The sequence below is a fragment of the Salvelinus sp. IW2-2015 genome, unplaced genomic scaffold (assembly GCF_002910315.2).
Source record: "Salvelinus sp. IW2-2015 unplaced genomic scaffold, ASM291031v2 Un_scaffold2888, whole genome shotgun sequence".
NCBI lineage: Eukaryota > Metazoa > Chordata > Actinopteri > Salmoniformes > Salmonidae > Salvelinus > Salvelinus sp. IW2-2015.
This window is the reverse complement of record NW_019944187.1, coordinates 34,891-53,969: the sequence shown is the minus strand read 5'-3', so window position 1 is coordinate 53,969 and position 19,079 is coordinate 34,891. Positions and strand designations below refer to the sequence as shown.

The 19,079-nt window shown below is 40.4% G+C and overlaps 1 protein-coding gene across 1 annotated transcript in view; it reads left to right on the top strand.

The window, feature by feature from the left end:
* Positions 1–19,079, top strand: part of LOC112074944 (piezo-type mechanosensitive ion channel component 2-like) — a 76,529-nt gene that overhangs the window by 27,667 nt on the left and 29,783 nt on the right. The window contains 10 exon segments of the mRNA XM_070440722.1: positions 3,537–3,589; positions 4,270–4,392; positions 4,802–4,878; positions 6,770–6,876; positions 7,096–7,194; positions 8,446–8,566; positions 9,500–9,565; positions 9,829–9,995; positions 10,374–10,579; positions 11,009–11,185. Of these exon segments, the coding sequence (XP_070296823.1) occupies positions 3,537–3,589; positions 4,270–4,392; positions 4,802–4,878; positions 6,770–6,876; positions 7,096–7,194; positions 8,446–8,566; positions 9,500–9,565; positions 9,829–9,995; positions 10,374–10,579; positions 11,009–11,185 (1,196 nt within the window).

The window sequence follows — 19,079 nt, the reverse complement described above, 5'->3', positions numbered from 1 at the left end:
GGATAAAGGTTTAAAAGGTTAGGTTATAGGATAAAGGGTTTAAAGGTTTAATAGATAAAGGGTTAAAGTGTTAATAGATAAAGGTTTAAAGGGAAGGTTAATAGGTAAAGGTTTAAAGGTTAGGTTATAGATAAAGGCTGGATAAAGGTTAATAGATAAAGGTTTAAAGGTTAGGTTAATAGAATAAAGGTTTAAAGGGAAGGTTAATAGATAAAGGTTTAAAGGTTAATAGATAAAGGTTTAAAGGTTAGGTTAATAGATAAAGGTTTAAAGGGAAAGTTAATAGTAAAGTTTAAAGGGAATGTTAGTAGATAAGGTTTAAAGGGAAGGTTAAATGGATAAAGGTTTAAAAAGGAAGGTTAATGGATAAAGTTTTAAAAGGAAAAATTAATGAGATAAAGGTATGAAGGTTTAGGTTAATAGATAAGGTTTAAAGGTTAGGTTTAATAGATAAAGGTTTAAAGTTAGGTTAATAATGATAAAGGTTTTAAAGGGAAGGTTAATAGGTAAAGGTTTAAAGGTTAGGTTACTAGATAAAGGTTTAAAGGGAAGGTTAATGGATAAAGGTTTAAAGGTTAGGGTTAATAAGATAAAGGTTAAAGGTTAAGGTTAATAGATAAAGGTTTAAAGGAAGATTAATAGATAAAGGTTTAAAGGGAAGGTTATTAGGTAAAGGCTTGATAAAGGTTAGGTTATAGATAAAGGCTGGAATAAAGGTTAATAGATTAAAGGTTTAAAGGGAATGGTAATAGATAAAGGTTTAAAGGGAAGGTTAATAGGTAAAGGTTTAAAGGGAAGGTTAATAGATAAAGGTTTAAAGGGAAGGTTAATAGATAAAGGTTTAAAGGTTAGGTTAATAGATAAAGGCTGGATAAAGGGTAATAGATAAAGGTTTAAAAGTTGGTTAATAGGTAAAGGTATAAAGGTTGGTTAATAGATAAAGGTTTAAAGGTTAGGTTAATAGGTAAAGGTTTAAAGGTTAGGTTAATAGATAAAGGCTGGATAAAAGGGTAATAGATAAAGGTTTTAAAGGGAAGGTCCCATATCAAGCAGACGGCTGTTGTGACTTACTGTCTCTTCAGCTGTTCCATAGACTTGTTTCTCTTCCTCCAGTCTGGCTCTGACTGCCTTCACTATAGTAGCCTGGAACAATTCAGCCCCTCTGAAACACACAACATACATCATCACATCACAGATACATTACCATATCACAGATACATTACATATCCCAGATACATTATCACATCACAGATACATTACCATATCCCAGATACATGATCACATCACATATACATTACCATATCAACAGATACATGATCACATCAACAGATATTGTACATTACCACATCACATATGCGCATTACCATATCACAGATACATTATCATATCAACAGATACATTACCAATCACAGATACGTTACCTATATCACAGATACTGTACATTACCACATCACATATGCATTACCATATCACAGATACATTATCATATCACAGATACATTACCACATCACAGATAACGTTACAATATCACAGATACTGTATACATTACCACATCACATATGCATTACCATATCACAGATACATTACCATATCACAGATACATTACACATCACATATGCATTACCATATCAGCAGATACATTACCATATCACAATACATTATCATTATCACAGATACATTACTATATCACATATACGTTTCACTATCAGATACATTATCATATCACAGATACTTACCATATACAGATCATTACCATATCACAGATCCATTACACCAGAACATGATCATATTCACATATACGTATCATCACAGTACATACAGCGGAGTGAGAACAGTTGCAAAAGAGTTTGCTGGTGCAATGGAGGTCTATGGAACCACACTGGTGTGATGAGTAACCTGGTGTGCATGAGTACCTGGTGTGATGGAGTAACCTGGTTGTGATGAGTAACCTGGTGTGATGAGTAAACCTGGTGTGATGAGTAACCTGGTGCGATGAAGTAACCTGTGTGATGTTGAGTACCTGGTGTGATGAGTAACCTGGTGTGATGAGTAACCTGGTGTGGATGAGTAAAACCTGGTGTGATGAGTAACCTGGTGGTGTGAGTAACCTGGTGTGATGAGTAACCTGGTGTGATGAAACTGGTGTGATGAGTAACCTGGTGTGATGAGTAACCTGGTGGATGAGTAACCTGGTGTGATGAGTAACCTGGTGTGATGAGTAACCTGGTGTGATGACCTGTAACCTGGTGTGTTGAGTAGACCTGGCTGGTGGATGAGTAACCTGGTGCGATGAGTAACCCTGGTGCGATTGAGTAACCGGTGGTGAGTAACCTTGCCTGAGACCTAAAGACTTGAGTTAGCTTCCCCAACCTAATGCCTAGACTTTAGCTCAGTTCTCTGCTGCAGTGGCTGGAACGAATTGCAAAAATACTGAAGCTGGAGACTTTATTTCCCTCACCAACTTTAAACATCTGCATATCTGAGCAGCTAACCGATCGCTGCAGCTGTACATAGTCCATCTGTAAATAGCCCACCCAATCTACTACCTCATCCCCATACTGTTTTTATTTAACCTTTCTGCTCTTTTGCACCACCAGTATCTCTACTTTGCACATCATCATCTGCTCATTATCACTCCAGTGTTAATCTGCTAAATTGTAATTATTCGCTACTATGGCCTATTTATTGGCCTACCCTCCTCATGCCATTTACACACACTGTATATAGACTTCTTTTTTTCTACTGTGTCATTGACTTGTTATTGTGTTAGTTGGTTTGTTCGTTGTTTATTCCATGTGTAACTCTGTGTTGTTGTCTGTGTTACACTGCTTTGCTTTATTTTTGGCCAGGTTCGCAGTTGTAAATGAGAACTTGTTCTCAACTGCCTAACTGGTTAAATAAAGGTGAAATTAAAAAATTAAAAATACATTTTTTTGTGGCATTTAAAGGACCTGGGGTTTGGAACCCCAGTTGTGTTTATACCTGGAGGCCAGTATCTGTGAGGCCCCTGATGTCAGCACCACATGTAGGAAGTAGTAACTCCATGAAGACACGTCTCTGCAACAGCAGGAAGGCAAAACAGATACTGTCCCAGATGATACCAAAGCCTCGTCTTTGGGCAGATCACACTTCTTAACCGTCCGCAGCTAGGAGGAAGAACACACACACACATATACACACACACACATATACACATACACACATATACACACACACACCACACACAACACACAACACACACACACACACACACACACACACACACACACACACACAACACACACACACACCACACACACACACACAGCACACACACACCACACACACACACACACACACACAACACCACAACGGACCACCTTTAGTTGTATCATTTCTACATTTAATCTCCTTCTTAAAACACGTACATATTTAATTGATTAATTTTAACTGTTGAAATGTCACTGAACTTCCTGACGTTTAGTGATCCGTTATTCAGTGAGAGACTTACGTGTGATGTCTCTGTTGATGACGACCTGTATCCCTTGATGGTGCAGGCCAGACTGAGGAGCTGGATCAGCCAACAATTGTTGACCACCAGGACGTTGATGTAACCACAGGCCAGGATCTTGATCACAACACAGAGACGAGGAATCAGATATACAGGCTGGCCAAGAAAGGTTTAAACAAGGACTAGTCAAGTGGAATAACTACAGGTGAATCAGATCTCACAGGGTGAATCAGATCTACAGGTGAATCAGATCTACAGGGTGAATCAGATCTACAGGGTGAATCAGAACTACAGGTATCAGAATCTAACAGGGTGAATCAGATCTAACCAGGGTGAATCAGATCTACAGAATGAATCAGAACTACAGGGTGAATCAGAACTACAGGGTGAAATCAAGAACTACAGGGTGAATCAAGATCTACAGGATGAATCAGAACTACAGGTGAATCAGATCTACAATTAACCTTCCCTTTAAACCTTTATCTATTAACCTTCCCTTTAAACCTTTATCTATTAACCTAACCTTTATCCAGCCCTTACCTATTAACCTTCCCTTTAAACCTTTATTTTTTAACCTAACCTTTATCCAGCCGTTATCTATTTACATAACCCTTATCCAGCCTCTAACAGGCCAAATGGTCCAAATAGTATTTGCTTTCTTTCAATATTGTTCTAGAAACATGGAAGAAGAGAGAGAAACCTTGTCTGCTTTCTCTTGATAGATCGAACTGAGTGTTGTCATTCAAACATCTTTCTGTCTCCGTCTCTCTCCCTCTCAGGATGGACCGTATAAAGCAGCGCCAGGAGAAGTTTAAGAGTGGGAAGAAAAAGATGTTGAGCCTGGCTCAGGAATCTGGGGACAGAGAGAACCCCATCCAGCCACAGGAGTCAGGGGACAGAGAGTACCCCATCCAGCCACAGGAGTCAGGGGACAGACAGAACCCCATCCAGCCACAGGAGCAGGAGGAAGAGGATGATGGTACTGTATCATGATGAAGGCTCTTAACGTCTCTCTAGGAGTACTGATGTTAAAACTAGGTGGAATGGCTAATCAATATAGACTGGGTGTTGGTTAGTTCTCATGGCACGTTTAGGAAACCCTGGAGTAGATTTTCATACCATCCCAATCATTATAATATCATTACTGCAAACAATGTTGTGGTCACAATGCTTCATGAAGATATATATATATATTTTTTTAAAGATACCGTTTAACTTGCACAAAGTCTGAATGAAGAAATATTTTTGCAATATAAAGCATAATTGATCTACATGTGAAACCATTTTTATTTTAGGAGCAGAGCGAGAAAGAGAGAAAGAGAAAGTGAAAGAAACAGCCAAGACTAAAAAAAGGCAGTGGTGGCGGCCTTGGGTTGACCACGCCTCCAGTAGGTTGACCCCTCCTTCTTTCTCCGCTCTGATTGACTGTTGTGTCCTTGACCAGAACTATCAGAGGATCCCCATACTGCACCTGGGCTCCAGACGACCCAAAACAAACGTCAATGTTCCATCCAGACCTCAGTCCTTTTCTGTCTCTATTTAAGGCCCCTCGATTCATTAATTAATTGATTAGTTAATTGTTCGACTGATTGATGAACCGTAAAACATCAGAAATATACAGACGGGATAGTGGTCAGATTTGCTGGAATTAAATAAGACAATACTACAATATGCCTCAACTAATGGCAATGGGGGCCATAAATAGACTATTTCCCACGAGAGAAAAGAAAATAACTGATGCCTGTGATGTTTGTGGTTGTGGTCCTGGTGAGGCCACAGTAGGGAATCTCTCGTTGTGAAAGATTCTATTAGACAGAGCAAAGTGCCTTCTCCCTTTTCATTCTTTCTTTCTTGGAAGAATGAAGGGTGAAGGATTATGTCTCTGTTATAGTCATGATCACCAATATATGTGTCTCGCACGAGGGGAAAACTGAGCAATACTGATCAGAACGATCCACATTTAATAAGGTTTGAAGGTTTTAATAAGGAAAAACAAGTTTCAAAATTGACATTGAAAAGCTGTAGAAAACTAAACCCACGTTTCTCTGAGGTGTGTCTCAGTTGTTCTCTGTGGTGTGTCTCAGTTGAATTGATTTCTTAGGATCACCCCGTCATATCGTTGCGTTCATTATATGATTTACNAAGTCAGGTGCAGGAGAGCAGAGATTGTGAACAGGCGCACACTTTATTGAGGCAAAAGTGAAAAACGCGCAAAACAGTCACAAGAATTATGTTTATCAATAAACATCTTCGTGAAATACCACGGAAAAAACAAACCAGTCTGGCGTGTCAACAACAAACAAGTAACACAAACAATCTCACACAAAGACACGATGGGGAACAGAGGAATAAATACATGTAGATTGATTGGGGAATGAAAACCAGTTGTGCAGGGAACAAGACAAAACAAATGGATACATGAAAAATGGAGCGGCGATGGCTAGAAAGCCGGTGACGCCGCCCGAACAAGGAGAGGAGCCGACTTCGGCGGAAGTCGTGACACCCAAATATCTACTGTTGGTTTGTTATGTAATTCTGTGAGATTATTTAGTTAGTTAGTAAATAAATTACTAAGTGAATTTGTATATCGCTGGTTCATCATTTAGGCTAGGGTTCGTGCAGATATCCAAGGGTTTGTGACATTCAGTAACGAGAACTAATGAGGTAATAATACATTAATGAGAATGACTAATCGATAAGATAATAAAATATCTGAAGAGTTATATTCGGGAAATTGACACTATAAACAACATTTTTTCCGTGGTGCCCCGACTTCCCAGTTAATTAAAGTTTCATGATTAGTTTAATCGCATAATTAAATTACACATAGAGAATTGATTTGATAAAATAACAGTCTTCACATTTAATGATATTCACAGACACGACAGCTGTAACGTAACAAAATGTGGGGAAGGGGTCTGAATACTTTCCGAATGCACCATATTACCCAGCATCCTTTACTCCTGTTCCCCTACTGTGGCTCTTCTGTTCAAGGACATAAGTCAGTTTCAACTATTACAATTCTTTTAAAGGTCTGCCCAAATCACCTCAATCTATGCCATGTCTTAGTAAACAAACTAATATGCTAATATTGTGTGTCTAACATTGTGTTTGCTTTCCCTTATCAACTTCATCCCACTAGTAGGCTTTTTGAATCCAACCAACCTCTGCTGTCTCACACTTACCTAGTTTACAGACTCTCAACACCCCAAAATATCACCTGCTTTCAAGCCCTTTCCTCCAGTTAATATTAACAGCACCTTGCTCTCTACTCATCAGTGGTGAGAAGTGGAGATTATTACTTGTTTGAAACTGACAGTGAAGAAGAGGAGGAAGAGGAGGAGAAAAGAGAGGATCAAGAGCTGCCCAAGAAGTCAGCGTTTCAGGTGAGCTCCAGACCAGACCAGCGTCAACGTTTCCTCACTATACTAAAGTAGTTGCGCCGTATTACTGTAGTGTGAAATATTTCATTGTATTTCATTGTCAATATTGTCTAGTTTAGTATCAGATTATCTGTTGCCACTACTAGTGTTGGAAAAGATATGTACTTTCATCTTTCTGTTTTCTACTAACTACCCTTACCACCCTTTATCCATCCTCTTCAGCGAGCAATTGGGAAGTTTGCCTCAGCCCTTATAGCTCTGCCCAGATCTATCATTAAACTGCCCAAAACCATCCTTCAGTATGTAATCAGGGCAGCCAAGGTACCAAATAACAGATTCAGCATCTCCTCTTACCACAGCCTGTGTAGACTGTATCCTGTGTCCTCAGCCTGTATCTCCTCTTACCCCACAGCCTGTGTAGACTGTATCCCGTGTCCTCAGCCTGTATCTCTTCTTACCACAGCCTGTGTAGACTGTATCCTGTGTCCTCAGCCTGTTTTGTGTAGATATGCTGTTTCAATGAAGGCCAATGCATGTATAGCCAACTGTCTTTCCATCCCATATCCGATCCAATACCATATCCATTTAGAAACAAAAAATATCCGAAATATTCCAGACTGGATGGGGATGGAACTACAGTGGTCCTTCTGTCATGTGTTTTAAGTGACAGATTGTTTTGAAGCAGTTTGCATGAACTTGAGCCTTTTACCAACAGGTCTCAGAAAATGCATTGGTGTTGTTATCACACATTTGAGATTGTGGGGTGGTTTGCTCTATTGTACTAGAGTCTGTACAAGGTTAAAAATATTTACAATAGAGGCTTCGATATTGTCGCCTAGTCACGATGAAGCCATTGTTACAAATTACAATATAAGAGTGTAAAACACCATAAATCGCAGGTGGGCGTCTACCTTTTGTACTGATGTGCAGTGAAGCAAAAACACTCTAAAATTGTCATATTTTCTTTGTGACTCAGATCTCGATTGTTTTGATTTGTCTGTGGTTTAAAGGGTTAACTAATGGTCACCTGGCTTGCCATTTGCTCTTGTTTTATTTGCCTTTGAGTGTTCCCGCCTTGACCGTAGCACTCCTTTGATTGGCCTGAATCCTTGAGATCTGTGTGATTGGCCTGAATCCTTGAGATCGGTGTGATTGGCCTGAATCCTTGAGATCTGTGTGCATAACAATTTTTTTCCTGTACAAATTGTCATCTATATATGAATCAACACGAAAAAAATACATGAATCAATACATGAATCAATACAAATCAATACATGAATCATTACATTAATCAATGAGAATTAATACATGAATCAAAACATGAACAATACATGAATCAACACAAATCAATACATTAATCATTACATGAATCAACGCGAATCAATACATGAATCAATACATGAACAATACATGAATTGACATGACTCAATACATTAATTAACACATGAATCAATACATGTATCAACACATGACTCAATACATCATTTTGCGAAAGTCACAGTTAAGAGCGAATCAGGATCCTTCCCTTTATGTCCAAACTAACATTGTGCTACCTGTACTGTACGATCCCAGTTTGTCTACCATGCCTGGATAACAGACTCCAAGGCAGCCATGAAGGAACGAAGCAAAGAGAAGCGTAAGTTCTGGAAGAGGTACACCAAGAGAGACAAACACAAGAAGGACAAGAAGGAAGGTAAGTTAAGAGATATCAAGGAGTGTTATAACAGAGTCACTGATATAAAGAAAATCATCAGCATACATCATTTGACCAAATAGCCCAGTTTCAGAAGAAGATCACGAGAATAGATCAACGCATCATTCTGTTCTTACAACCTCTGAGGACTCATGCTACTTCCTTAGTTCTCACGGAAGATCAGTCTTTAATCTGTGATGATTCAAAAAGCATCGTTATTTTACAAGATCCCTTTATGCTACACTTTATGCTTGATTCACCAACCTCTTAATTCACGTAGATAACGTAAGGCTTGTTTGTGAAAGCGAAAAGCAGGGGGGAGAAAGGACATCCCTGACGACTACCCCAAGATGTCCAGTAGAAGGGGTTCTCACACTCACTAATTTTAACCCAAATCTACTGTAATTGATTGAATTGTTGTGTTACTCTCTGTAACTTGGCCAGCAGCATATCACCCAGCATCCCACTGCTGACTTGCTTCTGAAGCTAAGCAGGGTTGGTCCTGGTTGGTCCCTGGATGGGAGTCCAGATACTGCAGGAAGTGGTGTTGGAAGGCACCTTTTCTTCTGGTCTAAAAAAATGTCCCCAGGGCAGTGATTGGGGACATTGCTCTGTGTAGGGTGCTGTCTTTTGGATGGGGTGTTAAGTGGGTGTCCTGACTCTCTGTGTTCACTAAAGATCCCATGGCACTTATCGTAAGAGTAGGGGTGTTAACCCCTGGTGTCCTGGCTAAATTCCCAATCTGGCCATCAAACCATCATGTTCACCTAATAATCCCCAGTTTACAATTGGCTCATTCATCCCCCCTCCTCTCCCCTGTAACTATTTCCCAGGTTGTTGCTGTAAATGAGAATGTGTTCTCAGTTAACTTACCTGGGGGGAAAAAATACACTACAATTTTGTTTTGTTGTTTTGTTGTGTTATTCTGTGCAGGTCATGTGACTATAGAGATGGAGGAAGATCAGGAGGGAACACAGAAGAAGAAGTCTGACGGACCAGGTGGGTGTCACAGACCCTTTCAAATACTGTAGTATATGTATATACACAGCCACTTACACGGAGGGACAACCACCAGTCTTGGTATTCTATATATATTCTATATATATATTATAGGTTCTTACTATAGTCTACTCAGAATCTATGATTGTGATGACGAGGATCTGGATCATGGGTGTTTTAGCTAGTTTAGTTGAGTGCCCCGATGTCACTTTGGATAAGATTGTCTGCTGCAAAAATGTAAATCTCTTTCCACGTACCACCAGACAACATCCTGAAGCGAGTGTTCAACATCATCAAGTTCACCTGGGTGTTGTTCCAGACCATGGTGGAGAGCTTCACCAAGTGGATGAACAACGTGTGTAGAGAACACATAGACATCTCCACCGTGCTGCGTATTGAGAGATGCATGCTCACTAGAGAGGTCAAAAAGGTACTACTTTCTGCTGTCACTCTCTCTTTTTACTTAACCTTTACTTAACCAGGCAAGTTAGTCAATAACAAATTCTTATTTTCAATGACGGCCTAGAAAACAGTGGGTTAACTGCCTTTTTCAGGGGCTGAACYACAGATTTTTTAACCTTGTCAGCTCGGGGATTCGATCTTGCAGTCCAATGCTCTAACCACTAGGCTACGCTGCCGCCCCTACACTCTAACCACTAGGCGACCTGCCTCCCCTTTGAGTATCTTGTCTTACATAAACACTCTGTAAATAGTTAGATCCGATTTTTTTTACTTTGTTATATAGCAAACTAGAAAACAAAACGGAGATGAAATGACTATCCTGATCTAACCTCCTCCCCCCCTGCAGGGCAACGTCCCGTCCAGAGAGAGTATCCACATGTTCTACCAGAAGCAGATGCGTATGAGCATGTCCCGGGGGTCCAGCCTGGACCGGCTCAGTGAGGAGGACAGTGCGTCGGGGGGGTCTCACAGGGTCCGCAGGAGGAGAGGCGACTATCGCATGGAGAGCCAGGACAGCATGGCATCTTTGGCATCACGAGACAGCATATCCAGGTAAGTGTATCGGACGTGAACTAACCTGAGGCATCAGAACGGAGTGCTCGGGTTGGGGTGTAGGGTTTGAGCATAAAATTACCGTTTATTGGTCAGATGCACACAGTACAGAGAAATGCTTACTTGCTGACTCTCCTCAACAATAAAAATATCAATCAAGAATCAAACACCAAATACAAAAGTCTCCAAATAACAAGTAGTAATAAAAAGCAGAAAAAAAGACTGAGCAGAGTACTGGATAAATCCTATTATTGCATTCTATATCTATTTCTAGGGCTTGATCAGCATCTTCAGCATGAGCGATGAGAAATCACATCACCCCCTTACCTTTTGTAAACTTCCACATGTGTGTCATGTGGAAGCCATGTTGTAACCATTGTGTCATTCCACTCATTTATTTCTCATCTCTCCATCTCTTTATCGCATCAGTGCCTACACTGAGGCCACCATGCTGTTCTCCCGCCAAGACACGCTGGACGAGCTGGACGGAATGCCGTCAGACGTTCACATTCCCAAAACCAGTGAGCGTGCCCGGCCAAAACTCCGTAAGATTTACGGCCTGGACGCCTCCAAATCGACTGACAGCAGCAGCAGCCAAGTGTCCAGGTGCCTGGTCCAAGCTGAAATCTTTCTCCTTCACCTCCTCTTCCATCCTCTTTTGTCACTCTCTTCTTTCGCCTCCTCATCCCCTCCTCTCCTTTCTCATCCTCCTGTTCCTTCTGTCATGACGTTATTATTATTCATGTGACAAATGCTATTCATCGAATAATTAACTATGTTTATAATTACGTGATCAAATTAATCAGGTAACCATTAACTCAGTAACCTGGGGCACCATGGGAAAAGTTTTTTTAATGAGTTACCGTTCCCCAAATGAACTTAAAGAATATCAGAAGATCTATTTCCTAGCAGTCACTGATTAATTAATTTCCTAATCAGTCTCATTCTTAACATCGCATAATTCCGGGTCTCACTAAATCATTCCTTACCACACCAATTGAGTTGATTATTTATTTACTAACAAGCTAAGTGATAATATAAGATACACAAACACACAGTCTGGGCTATTGATTAGAACTTAGTACAACGAACCGGTCCCTAGTGGACCAACACGATATGACACGTGTTACACAAGATGGGGATTTAGAAAGAGAGAGAGAGAGAGAGAGTGCATGAGAGAAAAGCACACTTAGATACATTTGTAAACTATGCTTAGTTTTAGCCCTAACACCTTGCTCCGAACAGCCGCTCTTATGGGTCAGAATTATAATGAATGTATTTACTTGTTGAAAGTCTCCGTTGGGTTTCTCTTCTTCTTCGTGGACTGAGTTCCGCTTAGGAGGTTTAGCTGACGACCTTCTACTCCGATGGCGGCGTCTCCTCCATTACCGGGTGTAAGTCTCTGATTGTCCACACGATGTCACACTTTCCTTTTTCTTGGTTGTCTGTTCCTTGAACTCGTTCTGAGAGTAGTTTTCTCAGGAGGTTAATCAGCCCGTGTTGACGCTCCCAGCTTGGGTAGGAAGGCCGTGTAGACAATCGATGATTTGAAGAGAATAACTGTCTGGTTCTTCTGGAATTCACCTTCTTAGATACAGTCAATCAATCAATCAATGAAATGTATTTATAAAACCCTTCTTACATCAGCTGATGTCACAAAGTGCTGTACAGAAACCCAGCCTAAAACCCCAAACAGCAAGCAATGCAGGTGTAGAAGCACAGTGGCTAGGAGAAACTCCCTAGAAAGGCAGGAACCTAGGAAGAAACCTAGAGAGGAACCAGGATCTGAGGGGTGGCCAGTCCTCTTCTGGCTGTGCTGGGTGGAGATTATAACAGTACATGGCCAAGATGTTAAAACGTTCATATCTTCAAACCACCAACTTACTACCCTGAGACAAGGCTGAGTAAAGCCCATGAAGATCTCCCCCATGGCACGAACCCGAGGGGGGCGCCAACCCGGACAGGAAGATCACATCAGTGACTCAACCCACTCAAGTGACACACCCCTCCTAGGGAAGGCATGGAAGAGCACCAGTAAGCCAGTGACTCAGCCCCTGTAATAGGGTTAGAGGCAGAGAATCCCAGTGGAGAGAGGGGAACCGGCCAGGCAGAGACAGCAAGGGCTGTTCGTTGCTCCAGTGCCTTTCTGTTCACCTTCACACCACTGGGCCAGACTACACTCAATCATAGGACCTACTGAAGAGTCTTCAATAAAGACTTAAAGGTCGAGACTGAGTCTGCGTCTCTCCTCACATGGGTAGGCAGACCATTCCATAAAAATTGAGCTCTACAGGAGAAGGCCCTGCCTCCAGCTGTTTGCTTAGAAATTCTAGAAACAATAAGGAGGCCTGCATCTTGTGACCATTGCGTACGTGTAGGTATGTACGGCAGGACCAAATCGGAAAGATAGGTAGGAGCAAGGCCATGCAATGCTTTGTAGGTTAGCAGTAAACATTTGAAATCAGCCCTAGCCTTAACAGGAAGCCAGTGTAGAGAGGCTAGTACTGGAGTAATATGATCAAATTGTTTGGTTCTAGCCAAGATTCTAGCAGCCGTGTTTAGCACTAACTGAAGTTAATTTAGTGCTTTATCCGGGTAGTCGGAAAGCAGAGCATTGCAGTAGTCTAACCTAAAAGTGACAAAAGCATGGATACATTTTTCTGCATCAATTTTGGACAGAAAGTTTCTGATTTTTGCAATGTTACGTAGATGGAAAAAAGCTGTCCTTGAAACAGTCTTGATATGTTCGTCAAAAGAGAGATCAGGGTCCAGAGTAACACCGAGGTCCTTCACAGTTTTATTTGAGACGACTGTACAACCAATACGATTAAATGTCAGATCCAACAGAAGATCTCTTTGTTTCTTGGGACCTAGAACTATCATCTCTGTTTTGTCCGAGTTTAAAAGTGAAAAATGTGCCACCATCCACTTCCTTATTTCTGCAGGCTTCCAGGGAGGCCAATTTTGGGGCTTCATCGAAATGTACAGCTGTCGTCCGCAAAGTTCACATTATGTTTGGTATCAAAAGCGGCACTGAGGTTTATTATGTTCAACAAAGGAGGGCCAAGCACAGGAAGCAGCTCTTTCAGTAATTTAGTTCTAATAGGGTCCAGTATGCAGCTTGAAGGTTTAGAGGCCATGACTAGTTTCATCAATGTGTCACTTCACTGTCACTTCACTACTGAAGGAGGGATGCTGCTTTTTAGTTCGCTTGCGACAATATCAAAAATACATTTTGGATTGTTCTTATTCTCCTCAATTAAGTTGGAAAAATAGGATGATTCAAGCAACAATGAGGGCTCTTCGATACTGCACGGTACTGTCTTTCCAAGCTAGTCGGAAGACTTCCAGTTTTGGTGTAGCGCCATTTTCCGTTCCAATTTTCTGGAAGCTTGCTTCAGGGCTCGGGTATTTTCTGTATACCAGGGAGCTAGTTTCTTATGACAAATGTTTTTTGTTTTTAGGGGTGCGGCTACATCTAGGGTATTACGCAAGGCTGAATGTAGTTCCTCAGTTAGGTGGTTAACTGATTTTTGTACTCTGACGTCCTTGGGTAGGTGGAGGGAGTCTGGAAGGGCATTTAGGAATCTTTGGGTTGTCCGTGAATTTATAGCACGGCTTTTGATGATCCTTGGTTGGGGTCTGAGCAGATAATTTTTTGTGATTGCAAACGTAATAAAATGGTGGTCCGATAGTCCAGGACTATGAGGAAAAACAAGTAGGTCCAGAGACATGTTGGACAAAACCCGTTGAGTCGATGATGGCTCCGAAAGCCTTTTGGAGTGGGTCTGTGGACTTTTCCATGTGAATATAAAAGTCACCAAAAATTTGAATATTATCTGCCATGACTACAAGGTCTGATAGGAATTCTGGGAACTCAGTGAGGAATGCTGTATATGGCCCAGGAGGCCTGTAAACAGTAGCTATAAAAAGTGATTGAGTAGGCTGCATAGATTTCATGACTAGAAGCTCAAAAGACGAAAACGCATATTTTTTTTTTTGTACATTTAAATTTGCTATCGTAAATGTTAGCAACACCTCCACCTTTGCGGGATGCACGGGGGATATGGTCACTAGTGTAAACAGGAGGAGAGGCCTCATTTAACACAGTCAATTCATCAGGCTTAAGCCATGTTTCAGTCAGGCCAATCACATCAAGATTATGATCAGGGATTAGTTCATTGACTATAACTGTCTGGAAGTGAGGGATCTAACATTAAGTAGTACCCTATTTAGAGATGTGAGGGYTCTAACATTAAGTAGCCCTATTTTGAGATGTGAGACACCACAATCTCTTTCAATAATGACAGCAATGGAGGAGGTTTTTATTCCAGTGAGATTGCTAGAGCAAACACCGCCATGTTTAGTTTTGCCCGACATAGATCGAGGCACAGACACGGTTTCAATGGGGATAGCTGAGCTGACTACACTGACTGTGTTAGTGGCAGACCCCACTAAGCTGGCAGGTTGGCTAACAGCCTGCTGCCTGGCCTGCACCCTAATTCATTGTGGAGCTAGAGGAGTTAGAGCCCTGTCTATACAGCCCTGATAGATAAGATGAGAGCACCCCTTCAGCTAGGATGGAGTCCGTCACTCCTCAGCAGGCCAGGCTTGGTCCTGTTTGTGTGTGAGTTACCTGCAAATTATATATTTTGGGAGGGGCAGAAAACTGTTTTCAACCAGAGATTGAGTTTTGAGACTCTGCTGTAGAGCTCATCACTCCCCCTAACTGGGAGGGGGCCAGAGACAATTACTCGATGTCGACACATCTTTCTAGCTGATTTACACGCTGAAGCTATGTTGCGCTTGGTGACCTCTGACTGTTTCATCCTAACATTGTTGGTGCCGACGTGGATAACAATATCTCTATACTCTCTACACTCGCCAGTTTTAGCCTTAGCCAGCACCATCTTCAGATTAGCCTTAACGTCGGTAGCCCTGCCCCCTGGTAAACAGTGTATGATCGCTGATGATTCTTTTTAAGTCTAATACTGCGGGTAATGGAGTCACCAATGACTAGGGTTTTCAATTTTTCAGAGCTAATGGTGGGAGGCTTCGGCGTCTCAGACCCCGTAACGGGTGGAAGAGAGACCAGAGAGGCTCGGCCTCTGACAGCGACTCGTTGCTTAATGGGAAAAAACGGTTTAAAGTTTCTGTCGGCTGAATATGCGACACCGGTTGAGCATTCCTACAGCATTTCCCTCCAGAAGCCATGAGAAAGTTGTCCGGCTGAGGGGACCGTGTGAGGGGATTTATACTACTATCTGTACTTACTGGTGGCACAGACGCTGTTTCATCCTTTCACACACTGAAATTACCCTTGCCTAACGATTGCATCTGAAGCTGGGCTTGCAGCACAGCTATTCTCGCCGTAAGGCGATCGTTCTCCTGTATATTATGAGTACAGCGACTGCAATTAGAAGGCATAATGTTAATGTTACTACAGGTCCTGTAGAACCATGTCCAGATAAAGCGTCCGGGCGAAAAATTTGAATGAAAAAAGTTGAGGAAGGGGAAAAAATTTAAATATAGAACGGTAATTAAAAAGTAAAAAACATAAAGTTGACAGGTAGCAAAGTAACGTTAGCAACAAGAGAAATACATTCCTCACATGATAAATGAGGATCTACGCCCCCAGGGAACCCGGAGAGCCATAAAGTAATCAACCATAGCCCTGGTTCCTTTGTCCTCAACCTCATGTTGCGTTTTGGGAACACGACTATCCAGTAGACCTTGGCTGCAGTTAACTTAGTCTGTGTGTAAATTCTTAACTTACAAGTTTTATACCCTCCGGTCACAAAGGGGCGTTTCCGTCTTCATGGCATTCTCTGAACGTCAAAAATCAGATTTTACGTGTCCATTTAAACCACTGTAAATATACTCTGCAGTGGCCTATTTGGTATTTGATTAAAATCCCCATTACTCTTCCACACAAAACATGAAACATGACATAATACATAACATCAATAGACAAGAACAGCTCAAGGACAGAACTAGATAAATGTAAAAATGGCACACGTAGCCTCCATATCAATACATACATACAAACAATCTAGGTCAGGTTTGCTGTTCATTTGAGCAATATGAGATGGAAGGAAGTTCCATGCAATAAGGGCTCTATATCATACGGTACGTTTTCTTGAATTTGTTCTGGATTTGGGGACTGTGAAAAGACCCCTGGTGGCATGTCTGGTGGGGTAAGTGTGTGTGTCAGAGCTGTGTGTAAGTTGACTATGCAAACAGTTTGCAATTTACAACACATTAATGTTTCTTATAAAAAGAAGAAGTGATGCAGTCAGTCTCTCCTCAACTGTTAAATTGTAAACTGTCATGGTCAACACATATAGATTCAATGGTTGTAAAGATGGGGAGAGGTCTGTCCGTAGTAAAGAGATGCTCTGGTTTTTGTTTTTTTGACAACACATTCCACAAGAAAAGTGCCCCGGGCTCTAGTTTTATCTTATCTTGATTATTGTCCAGTCGTGCTGCAAGGAAAGACTATGCAACAGCCACACCATTCATTACCAGATTGAGGTGAGGTCTAGAATTTAGGAAATTATTTGTACCAAACACAATGCTCTATAAACTTGTCATCGCTATCATGGACGTCCCTAAGAGGAATATAGTATTGATATCTGAAGAAAAAAAACAAGGAAACTATTAACAACTAATTCTTTGAATTTGTAACGCTAATGCTCAAAGTCATCTGCAATCATCTTCTCCTCATTAAACATATATCAGATTCACTTATTCATTAAAACATATTATCAAATTCACTTATTCATTAAACCATATATCAGATTCACTTATTCATTACACATATATCAGATTCACTTATTCAATTTAATTAAATATTTAAACATATATCAGATTCACTTATTCATTACTCATATATCAGATTCACTTATTCATTACACATATATTCAGATTCACTTATCATTACACATATATCAGATTCACTTATTCATTACACATATATCAGATTCACTTATTCATTAAACATATATCAGATTCATTTATTCATTAAACATATATCAGATTCACTTATTCATTAAACATATATCAGATTCACTTATTCATTAAACATATATCAGATTCACTTATTCATTACACATATATCAGATTCACTTATTCATTACACATATATCAGATTCACTTATTCATTACACATATATCAGATTCACTTATCATTACTCATTATCAGATTCACTTATTCATTACTCATATATCAGATTCACTTATTCATTACACATATATCAGATTCACTTATTCATTACTCATATATCAGATTCACTTATTCATTACTCATATATCAGATTCACTTATTCATTACACATATATCAGATTCACTTATTCATTACTCATATATCAGATTCACTTATTCATTAACACATATATCAGATTCACTTATTCATTACACATATATCAGATCACTATTCATTACTCATATATCAGATTCACTTATTCATTACTCATATATCAGATTCACTTATTCATTACAATATATCAGATTCACTTATTCATTACACATATATCAGATTCACTTATTCATTACACATATATCAGATTCACTTATTCATTACACAATATATCAGATTCACTTATTCATTACACATATATCAGATTCAACTTATTCATTAAACATATATCAGATTCACTTATTCATTACTCATATATCAGATTCAACTTATTCATTACACATATATCAGATTCACTTATTCATTACACATATATCAGATTCACTTATTCATTACTCTATATATCAGATTCACTTATTCATTACACATATATCAGATTCACTGTTCATTATCATATATCAGATCACTTATTATACTCAATATCAGATTCACTTATCATTACTCATATATCAGATTCACTCTAGATTTTGTATTTAGACTCATTACATCAGTCTTTAATATTTTTTTGGGGGGGGGTTATTGCATTAAAATATGTCTGCACTGTACCTATAGATGCATGTTAGCACATATGCTAATGCTAAAAATACTTTTACAATCTCCTTCTCATGAAGGATTTTTGGTATATAGACTGCACTAGGAGTGTGGTGTCAGCAAAACAACCTCTCACTCAACGTCAACAAAACAAAAGGAGATGATCGTGGACTTCAGGAAACAGCAGAGGGAGCACCCTCCTATCCACAAAGCTTTAAGTTCCTTGGCGTACACATCACGGACAAACTGAATTGGTCCACCCACACAGACAGCGTTGTGAAGAAGGCGCAACAACGCCTCTTCAACCTCAGGAGTTTGAAGAAATTCGGCTTCTCACCTAAAAACCCTCACAAACTTACAAATGCACAATTGAGAACATCCTGTCGGGCTGTATCACCACTTGGTACGGCAACTGCACCGCCCTCAACCGCAAGGCTCTCCAGAGGGTGGTGCGGTCTGCACAACGCATCACCGGGGGCAAACTACCTGCCCTCCAGGACACCTACAGCACCCGATGTCACAGGAAGGCCAAAAAGATCATCAAGGACAAC